The sequence below is a fragment of the Aptenodytes forsteri genome, unplaced genomic scaffold (genome assembly GCF_000699145.1).
Source record: "Aptenodytes forsteri isolate BGI_AS27 unplaced genomic scaffold, ASM69914v1 Scaffold92, whole genome shotgun sequence".
Lineage (NCBI taxonomy): Eukaryota > Metazoa > Chordata > Aves > Sphenisciformes > Spheniscidae > Aptenodytes > Aptenodytes forsteri.
Window position 1 is genome coordinate 2,366,486 of NW_008794581.1, and position 10,046 is coordinate 2,376,531.

Genomic DNA, 10,046 nt, shown 5'->3' on the forward strand with positions numbered 1-10,046 from the left:
GAGGTGGTGGATGCCCCATCCCTGGAAACATTTGAGGTCAGGCTGGACGGGGCTCTGAGCAACCTGATCCTAGTTGAAGTGTCCCTGCCCACGGCAGGGGGGGTGGACTAGATGACCTTTAGAGGTCCCTTCCAACCCAAACTATTCTATGATTCTATGATAATTGACATGTTCATCTTCTTTTGACACGTTACATGTATCCTTCTATTGCAGTTATGTTCAGTTTGCAAAACCGTACAAGCTAAAAATTGAACTTCTGAATATATCCCTAACTTTTTATATTTGAGATATCCTTGTAAAATAAAATGCAGTTACACAAAAGGAAAGCTGCAGATAGTATCCAGAATAAATTAGTGAGGGAAATAAGACATCCCAGCTGTAGCATTATAGAAATATGTAAAGAATGCTAGCAACTTTGCTTTGTTGGCTGCACAAACTTACAGCAGCAGTGACTTGAGCATAACTTTTAAAAGGCTTAATAAATCTCCTGAGCAAAAAAAAAATATTTACTACGCTTTACATTGGTCTGACACTATCCATCTTCCTTAATGTGTTGATTTTACTAATTTCTCTAAGGATATGATATCATCATCAATATTTCTTGGTTGATTTAAAAGTTGCTCAATATGTTATGCACTGGGAAATTACAAAATATTTTTCTTAATATATGTATAATAAAACAATGTACATTTCATGTATCTATTTTCAAATATATTGAAAGTCAAGCATATATTGCTATATACTGAAGAACAATATACAAATAGCTGCTGTAAGGCCATACGGATTTCTCTCATCTGAAGTTGTTAATACTAAACACATCTCATACTGTTATGGCTATTTACAGTAGACTTTATTTACATATTTATGACACTGTATTTACACTTTAGCCACACAAATCCTTTTCCTCAAAAAAACTAGATACCTTTTTAATATTTTCACAGAATGGGTTAGGTTGGAAGGGATGTCTTGAGATCAGCTAGTCCAACCCACTCTGCTCAAGCAGGGACAGCTACAGCAGGTTGCCCAGGAGCATGTCTGGTTGGGTTTTGAGTGTCTCCACAGATGGAGACTCCACAGCCTCTCTGAGCAACTTGTTTGACCACCCTCACAAGAAAAAAGCATTTTCTTGTGTTCAGATGGAATTTCATGTGTTTCAATTTGTGCCCATGGGCTCTTGTCTTGTCAGTGGGCACCACTGAGAAGAGTTCAGCTCCCTCTTCCTCATTACCTCCCATCAGGTATTTTTACACATTGTATATTAAGTACGCAAAGGATACAAATAACCCCGGTAATATTTCACTTAAGTGACAGTACTTTAAATGTGTTGAAAAGTTTTGCAAATACATTTTAGCAAGCATCTATATTCTCTCTTTGTGCCCTCCCAGTAGTATTTTACTGCAGCAAATCTGTTAAATAGCTTTTTTAAAATTTAAATAGCCCTAAAACAACTAGAATTGATTCTCTATTGGTGAAACACACTTCATCTGTACATCAAATCCAAAGGAGCATCAAACATTAAGCGAATAAAATGAGAACAGCTTGAAACCTCTATACCCCAGCCAGACAGGGTGCTAAGAGTGCTCCGGCTGCAGCTTTCTATCCATTTTCTCTGCTGCAGTGCTGACATAGTCAGTCCCTATCCCTGGCCACCAGCAGCTCCCCAGTGAACCATCCTGGGGTAATTAGTTTGTCTGAAAAATGCCTCCTTCCCACCCAAATGAGTTCTTATTTAGCCCAGTCAGTTCCTTGAACTGGTCTGCCATCAAATTATACAAAGTTGTGCCTGTACAGAGGAAGAGTCCGTGCACAACCAGAAATAAAAGCTGGGCAGTTCTGCTGATCAACGTGAAATCATACTTTAATCTGCATCCCCAACCTGTCATCATCACAGCACTCTCCCAGTTTAAAGAGGATCGCTGCAAGATATCTGCAACACACAAAAATAAACAAACACTCCTGCATGGCTGAGTCATTTCCATTACTTTGTGACCTGTCTATGCACAGTTTTAAGTGCTGTAAAGGGCCTAGCTCCAGATACCATAGTGCAATTTTATCCATGGTGCTTGAATTTACCTTTCTACGCTCCAGGCATAAAAGCCTGACTCATGCTGTTCCAGGTATCCCATCTACAGCACTACCTACCCTCTTCTATCCCTGTACCCGTTCTGACATTAAACACCCCTTTCCCACCAAGTTTTCCTACTGCTAAAAGTCAGGAACACTAGAGATTGGGGTGTAAGAGGCCAGGAAGGAAGAATTTAAAAACAAGACTAGTTAGGAGGATTCTATAGTTCTGCCAGCCTTTATTTTCACTTGTAGCTAAATTAAAGCCATAAAACCAAGAAAAGAGCATTTTTTTGTGTCATTAAGTTAGCAATTTTAAAAATGCTTTTCTGGTAAGATATTTTAAGAAAATATTTATTAAGTTTGGAGTTTGTGACTATTTAGCAAAAGGAAACCAAAGAAATGCAAAATATCAGAACCTCACTTCAAAAATCATAATTTTTTAAAATATGCATCCAGAATAGTTTCTTGTGACTGAAGAAAGCCTGCATGTAATAGTCCTAGGAAGAGTTAAATGCAAACAAAACCTCACAGTGGAATAACATCACCAAATTTTGTTCTGCATGCATTTTGGATGTGGCCCATTGCGTATTTTTCTTTCTTCCTTTCTTTCCTTTCTTTCTTTCTTTCTTTCTCTCTCTCTCTCTCTCCTCCTTCCTTCCTTCCTTCCTTCCTTCCTTCCTTTCTTCTTTTTATGACTATATTTGGTTAGCAGGGTTTTACCATACTTTCAACTACATCTTTATTCAGGCCAGAAATACAGGAAGGAAAGCTACAAATATTTTTCTGTATTATAAAAACTTTCATTTTTGTACCTGTTTGGAAAAAGACTCTGGCAATTGTAGTGCGACACAGTGGACATGGAGTGCTGGCTGGATTGTCTTTGGCAAGCATCCTTAAGCAAGGTTCACAAAAGATGTGGTGGCATGGATAGCACATGTAAGGATTGAAATAAACATCCAGGCATACTGCACAGAGGTAGCTTTCTTTATCTCCTCTGAGCTCATGTTCATCATCTGTATGCAGGTTATCATTTGCAGTCTGCAAGAAGAAAAAGAAAAAGAAAACATCTTTTCACAGCTCAGCTCATAACTATTTTGGATACACCAACTGGCAGGAAGGTGACTTTAAATAACGCTTGAGAAGTTGGTACACACTGGTGATATTCTTAATTTTTAATACAGGTTACATTTAACAAGATGAAAGATACTGATAAGACAGGAATGTCACAACAAGCACTCTGTGGGAAAGGAGAACAAAAATCGTAAGACAGTAAAAGAAGGAAATAACAAAACCAAAAAGGCTGAGTAAAACTGTACTATGATCAGATTTCTTCTTTTAAAATGAATTTTAACATTTTTTTTGTAACTTTATTACCAAAATACCTGGTTACTTTGCCAAGAAAGGCAAAACAAAACAAAAATCTCTAAAAATAACCTGTGGATTGATCTGCCTTTGAAAGGTAATTTGTGAAGGGCATGTTTCAGCAAGAATATAATGACTCACAGTTTGAAACAAGCCACAACTTTATTACTACAATGCAGAAACTAAACCTTAGAGTAGGAAGTCTAGGAACCCCCAACATCTTTGGTAACTGCTTGTTTTTGCCAGCAAGTATGCTCTGAATTTCCCTGCATTGATATATTTCTAGGGGGACAGAGCTGGACTTCCCAAATGGTGTACATGCCATATGAGCGTAAAGGGCATGTAGCAAGAATATAATGACTCACAGTTTGAAACAAGCCACAACTTTATTACTACAATGCAGAAACTAAACCTTAGAGTAGGAAGTCTAGGAACCCCCAACATCTTTGGTAACTGCTTGTTTTTGCCAGCAAGTATGCTCTGAATTTCCCTGCATTGATATATTTCTAGGGGGACAGAGCTGGACTTCCCAAATGGTGTACATGCCATATGAGTAATGACTCACAGTTTGAAACAAGCCACAACTTTATTACTACAATGCAGAAACTAAACCTTAGAGTAGGAAGTCTAGGAACCCCCAACATCTTTGGTAACTGCTTGTTTTTGCCAGCAAGTATGCTCTGAATTTCCCTGCATTGATATATTTCTAGGGGGACAGAGCTGGACTTCCCAAATGGTGTACATGCCATATGAGCGTAACAAGTTGTGTATATTGCCAGGTTCCTGCTTTGCTCTTGTAAGATGACTAAACCTTTCCATGTAATCTGAAGATCTTATACTAATGGCATCCAGGGTTTTTGGCTTAAAGAATTTTTTTTTTTTTCATCATTATGGGAGCCACACAAGAGACATTGACTTTGCTCTAGCTCTTCTATCCATCCTCTCTGTTTCACAGCTAACAGAACCCAACATATACCAATATCCAAGAGACCCACCAGGAAAGAACCAAGAGAGAGGAGGGTGTCAGACACTGCTGAGTGTCAAAACTCTTCTCTCATGCCTGTTGTTCTAAACTACCAATCCCTGCCTAATGATTACAGTTTAAGTGTCTTAATTCTAAGCTGCCTTGTAGTATCAGTGACTTCTTGCAAGCTCCAGTATCCGTACTTAATACCCTCATACCCCTTGCCCCGCCACTGCTCTGTACCTACCTCTTTGCTAGTCCTGCACCATTAGTCCTGCAAGTCCTTCTAGACACCTATTATTGACATTAAGCACATCTGTTGATGCATTTCTACCCAATAAATACCACTGTGCTAGAACAGCTGCTTGATTTGCATCTGATTTGCATCTAATTTGCATGCCCACTAGCTGTATATTACACAGGTCACTTTTGACACTCATAGGCTGTGGCAGACAACCACTGCCTGATACTGGTATACCAAATATTAATGACAATTGTTATTTTGTGCCTACTGTAGAGATGGGAGTCTCTAGATCTTTTTGAGAGATGATTACATGTACGGCTTACTGGTTTGGATTTCTGTTGTCTCTCATTACAGTTGGTCCTCTTCTACCTGGGATACCGAACACTGCAAGTAAGGAATAAGCTCTAACAGTATGGGTACTATGGAAAGCATTTAAAAATACAGAGCAGAAGTATTTACCCAGAATTTATCAGTTCTGGATAAGCACTCATCCTGCCAGTCCGGCTCAGCCTTCGCATTGCACTTTCCAGAAAACCAGGAGCCAAGAGGGCTTATAAATTCTGGCCTGCTGTGACACAAACTCATGGAGACAGTTTGGGTTTAGCACTGTGTCCAAACATAAGCTCTTGTGCAACCCTAAGCATCAATAACTGTGTGGCTCTTGTAGCACTTACCTCAGCACTTATTATTCCAGCTTGATTTTCTCCATGCCAGACTTGAGATGGGCCCAGAAAACATGAGTGTGTACTGAAATCTACTGCAGAGCCAACTAGGCTGTACTGACAAGCAGCCAGTGTAGGTCTGGCTGGGACTAGCTTCTAGCTTCTCTAGCACCTATAGAAGCTAGTCCTAGACAGTAACAACTGGGACTATTACTTCTAGCTCAATGCTGTAGGAAAGAGTGTTAGAGCAGCTCTGTATTACAACTAATCAATAACACTGTTTGACCCAGACTGTCTCTACACTTACAGCACAGACAACCTGCACCAGAACAGAATGGCAAAAGGTAATTGAGAGTTGATTACAGCTAAGTAATTTTAGAATGAAGGAAGCCTCATAATACCATTTCTTTGACAAAAAGTGGAAAATAATTTGACACAGAAAGCGAGGAAAGTAGTCTGAGCTTAATACATGACAGAGATGACTTCAGCAGAAATTAGGAAACACTAATACATTGTGACAATAACAACCCCCTCCAACCCAGCCATGTGGACTTGGCAGTGCTACGTTAACATTTGGACTTGATGATCTTAAAGGTCTTTTCCAACCTAAATGATTCTATGATTCTATGTAAGGACAAAATCATAATTAAAAGCTAGCACAAAACCAAAAGGTGTGTGTGGGGGAAGCAAGCTTTTGCTGACTGGTTTTGATGAGCACTGATTGGAAAGGAAATATACAATGTGTATAGAGGAGCTGCCTGCCTCACTAGCTGCAAGTTAAACATCTTGCATGAGCCAATTAAGTAAATGAGGGAACTAGAGTCAAAATGGTTGAGGACTCAAGGGTAATGGTTGGTTCTGAGATAGGTTTGTAATCATGGTAAGATGCACAGACAGGAGACTCTCAGACCCAATTGCAATTAGAAAGAAGATCAAAATTATTCTAATGTGCAAACTAGACTCTAGCTAAGAGTAATTTGCTTAGTGGATCAGAATAAAAGCTGTCTTTTCTACAGCTTTGCGCCCCTTCTCAAAAGACCTATCTAGGCACACGGCATCATTTAGTACTGCAAAGCTAAAATCAGAACAACTTCCTTATGCAAGAAGCTAATGCACAATAATTTAAACAGGCATTATTTTTTGTTTGCAATTAAGCAGTCCTGTATGTTCCAACTACAGCCAGAGCTTTGATGTTTGAGAGCTTTACAAGCATAAACCAGAATGTTGTTCTCGCAGAATTATAGTACAGACAAAATTGAGAAAGGCGACGTAGACATCAAGGACAGTGATGGGAGTAAAAGATTGCCAAATACTAACAGGAAAACCTCGAAAGCAAAACTATTACTACTAAGAAATGAAAGAAAGGTAAGAGCCTTCAGAAGTTTCCATCTTCCCAAGTCACTTGGGAACTGCTAATACTGACTGTATCATCTGACGGTAACCCCTGATATTTCACTGGTTGGACAGCAGAAGAATGTTAACAAAAAAAAGGAGAGGAACAGAGGATCAACTTCTGCTTGGAAAGCCTATAAAAAATATTAACTAACAAGGAGTCTAACATAGTTTGGCTGGACTACATGGAAGTATTTGATTCAGTCCCACATTCAGAGAGAACATATGCACCAATGAATAATGTGACATTTAATGTAAGATTTACCTGTAATCATGTGAAAGACCTAGAACTAGTGGACGTAGACACTAACAAGAAAAGATTCTATGCTTTTACTGGTATGCTACCAGTAAAAGGAGGTTCAGAGTAAACTCTGGGAGTATGATCAGAACAGTGATAAAACTAAATAAAGCACATATAACATTTGCCCCAAGATGCCAAACTACGAAAAAACCTTGCAAAACCCTTCATTTTAAATGGACCAATTCAGAATGCTTTGTAAACTCAAAAACGTCCACAGTTAAAGGGAATGATGACCAAGAAAAAAGTCAGTTCCTCACTTCACATGATTATCTTGCAAAGATAACTGCCTGAAATAAAACTTGGAAAAAATACAAGAAAATGTATTTCATATAAATAGTAACCCAGCAAAGATTAATGATCAAAGGTGGAATTTTTTAAAAGGCCTTGAAGTTAAGTAAACGTTAGACAAAGTTTTCCATATATTTCACTTTTCAAATAGAAGAATGAAAGCCTAAAGATACTTGTGTATGCTTTGTCAATGCAAACACAACTCCAAGTTAATTAGTAGTTGACTTACTATTAGTGCATAATAATTGTGCCAATAAAGTGCCCTGAAATGACAGCAGCAGAAGAATCTAAATACCTCATAGGGCTACATTTTTCTACTAACCAAGAGTTAAAACAGAAGAATGCCATGGACTCTCTTTCCCCATCTACATGAAATTAGTGTGAAGGCAGAGCCAGAGATAAGCCATTCAGTACGCACATGCTGTTTTCAGGGGAGTGCTTTGCAGCGTTGTGGTACTAAGAATGAGCAATAATCTGTATAGTCTGGGATGGGATGTGCTAAGCAGCACAGCGCTGAGCAGTATGGAGGACTAGAGAAACACCTAGCAGTGTGAGATGCTGGCCTGAGTAGTAATGTGCACTGTGAAACGGCTGGGCATTAAATAGCACAAGACGGTGCAGAAAATTGTGTAAGAGTGATTGAGTGCCCTGTGGAACGGAGACTTGGGAAACAAGACAGATGCATTATTAGTGTGTGGCCCACCAAATACATCCAAAAGTTCTCTTAAAATGAGAAAGGTTATTCATCCTTGCCATAAAACTGTGGAGATCCCATTCCAGACTGTACTTGTAACATAACAGTGACTACATGCTCCACTGGACAATGATAATCTTTTTCAGTAACTCCTTACTAAAAGATACTGACATATGTGGTGATCAGAATACATATTCTGTTAGATGTTACATAGACTGGTTAGGAGGGGTAAAAAGTTTTTTTCTGTCCTTGTATGCTTAATGTAAAGGTGGATAAAACTGTAGTCTCTTTGTGGAGCCAACTCCTTCACTGTTCTCTTACATGAACAATATATCAAACAGTATCTCAGAAGGGGAACAGTGGTGTGGCAGGCTCAAGAAGCCACATTTTCACCCTTACAAACCAGGAGGAAGACCTGATTTGCTGCACATTCGCATACCTCACATTTTGGAAGAGCGCAGTATGCATATTCTCCTTGTTCTCTTGGAAGCTGCCTCTCAGTATTCTGTTCCACGCTATTCATAAGCTGTACATAAATAAATCTACAATGATTTGCAGCTCTAAAATAGACTTTAAGCCTTCAGTTATACTATATAATCAGAATCATACACCCCAGGTCTGAAAAAGTTTGAAAGAGTGAATATAGATCCTGTTTTGTACAGAAATCGATCAAAAAGGAATAAATACTTCTTGGTTGCTGCTGGAAAAAAATAGTCAGTGGGTTTAGCCTGATTTCCAACAGAAATGCAGTTTATGGGAATGCCATGTTTATCCATCTGTCAGGTCATCACACAACAGCTTTTTGAACCTGTTAGTCAATTGCAAACAAGTCTGACACAAGGGTTGTGACCTCAGGTATACTGGCTTCCTGAAAATTTCATAAAAATTGACAGCTAGATTGAGTAGAGAGACTGAAATGAGTGCCATTGCTATGGGAAAGTCTGCAGGTGCTTCGTTGCTTTGAACAGAATTTATCTAGCCTAATTTCTGCAGGCTAAATTAGTCACTTTTTATGGGGTTTCAAAAGCAAGCTCAGAAAACAAATTCAAGTCCAATTTAAAAATGTAGGAAAAACCCTACCAAAAACCTTTACTAGCTAAACTAGCAGAAGTTCTTCCAAATCAGGCCATAAGGTCCACTGGGGTTTGTATGCCTTTGAGCACTCTGTTTTGGTTGACTGGTATGATGAATGCAAAAGGGCATCTTTTCAGGTGTCTGGCAAACCTAAGCTTGAAACATATAAATCATAATAGGGCAGAGGTGCCAATGCCCATGGCTTAAATATCTGCACAAATCAATAATTCAGTCCGAACTCCCTGCACTCTAAATTTCTCCCCATACACCACTTCAGAAAAATCCAAAGGCAAGCCAAAAAATTCAAAGCAGAGCAAAGCAGCCTAAGCAGCTCTCTGGAGATACCTACTGCCACGTCCTCTGTTCAGACCCTCTCTGCTGCGTTTGGGTTAGACAAATTGCTCAAGGGGAAACAACTGAAGGACATTTTCTTCATTCTAGAGAACTTTTGTTTAAAGCTAACAGTGTATATTTTTTTTATTCAGTATCATTTAGAAGCAGCTTTAGGCAGTAGAGTTGTTCATCTTGTATGATTAAGTGCTTTGCAGACCAAGGCTTCTAAGGCAACTACTGATAGGACACCTATGTTTTTTGTATATGGAGCTCTAAAGAGACAACAATAAATGAATAAACAATGGAAGTGAAAATCAGAATATTCTCAACAGATATTTGTACTCTAACCTCTAGTTAGCCTCTTCCATGTTCCAGAGAAAATAAATTACCTATCTTAGAATCATAAAATCATAGTATCATTAAGTTGGAAAAGACCTCTAAGATCATCAAGTCCAACCGTCAACCCAACACCACCATGCCCACTAAACCATGTCCCTAAGGGCCTCATCTACATGTCTTCTAAACACTTCCAGGGATGGGGACTCAACCACTTCCCTGGGCAGCCTGTTCCAATGTTTAACCACTCTTTCAGTAAAGACATTTTTCCTCATGTCCAATCTAAACCTCCCCTGGTGCAACCTGAGGCCATTTCCTCTCGTCCTATC

The 10,046-nt window shown here is 39.0% G+C and overlaps 1 protein-coding gene across 1 annotated transcript in view; it reads right to left on the bottom strand.

The window, feature by feature from the left end:
- RNF180 (ring finger protein 180) overlaps positions 1-10,046 on the bottom strand; it is an 86,094-nt gene that overhangs the window by 29,463 nt on the left and 46,585 nt on the right. The window contains exon 4 of the mRNA XM_009272495.2: positions 2,880-3,105. Within this exon, the coding sequence (XP_009270770.1) occupies positions 2,880-3,105 (226 nt within the window). The remainder of the gene's footprint in view (positions 1-2,879; positions 3,106-10,046) is intronic.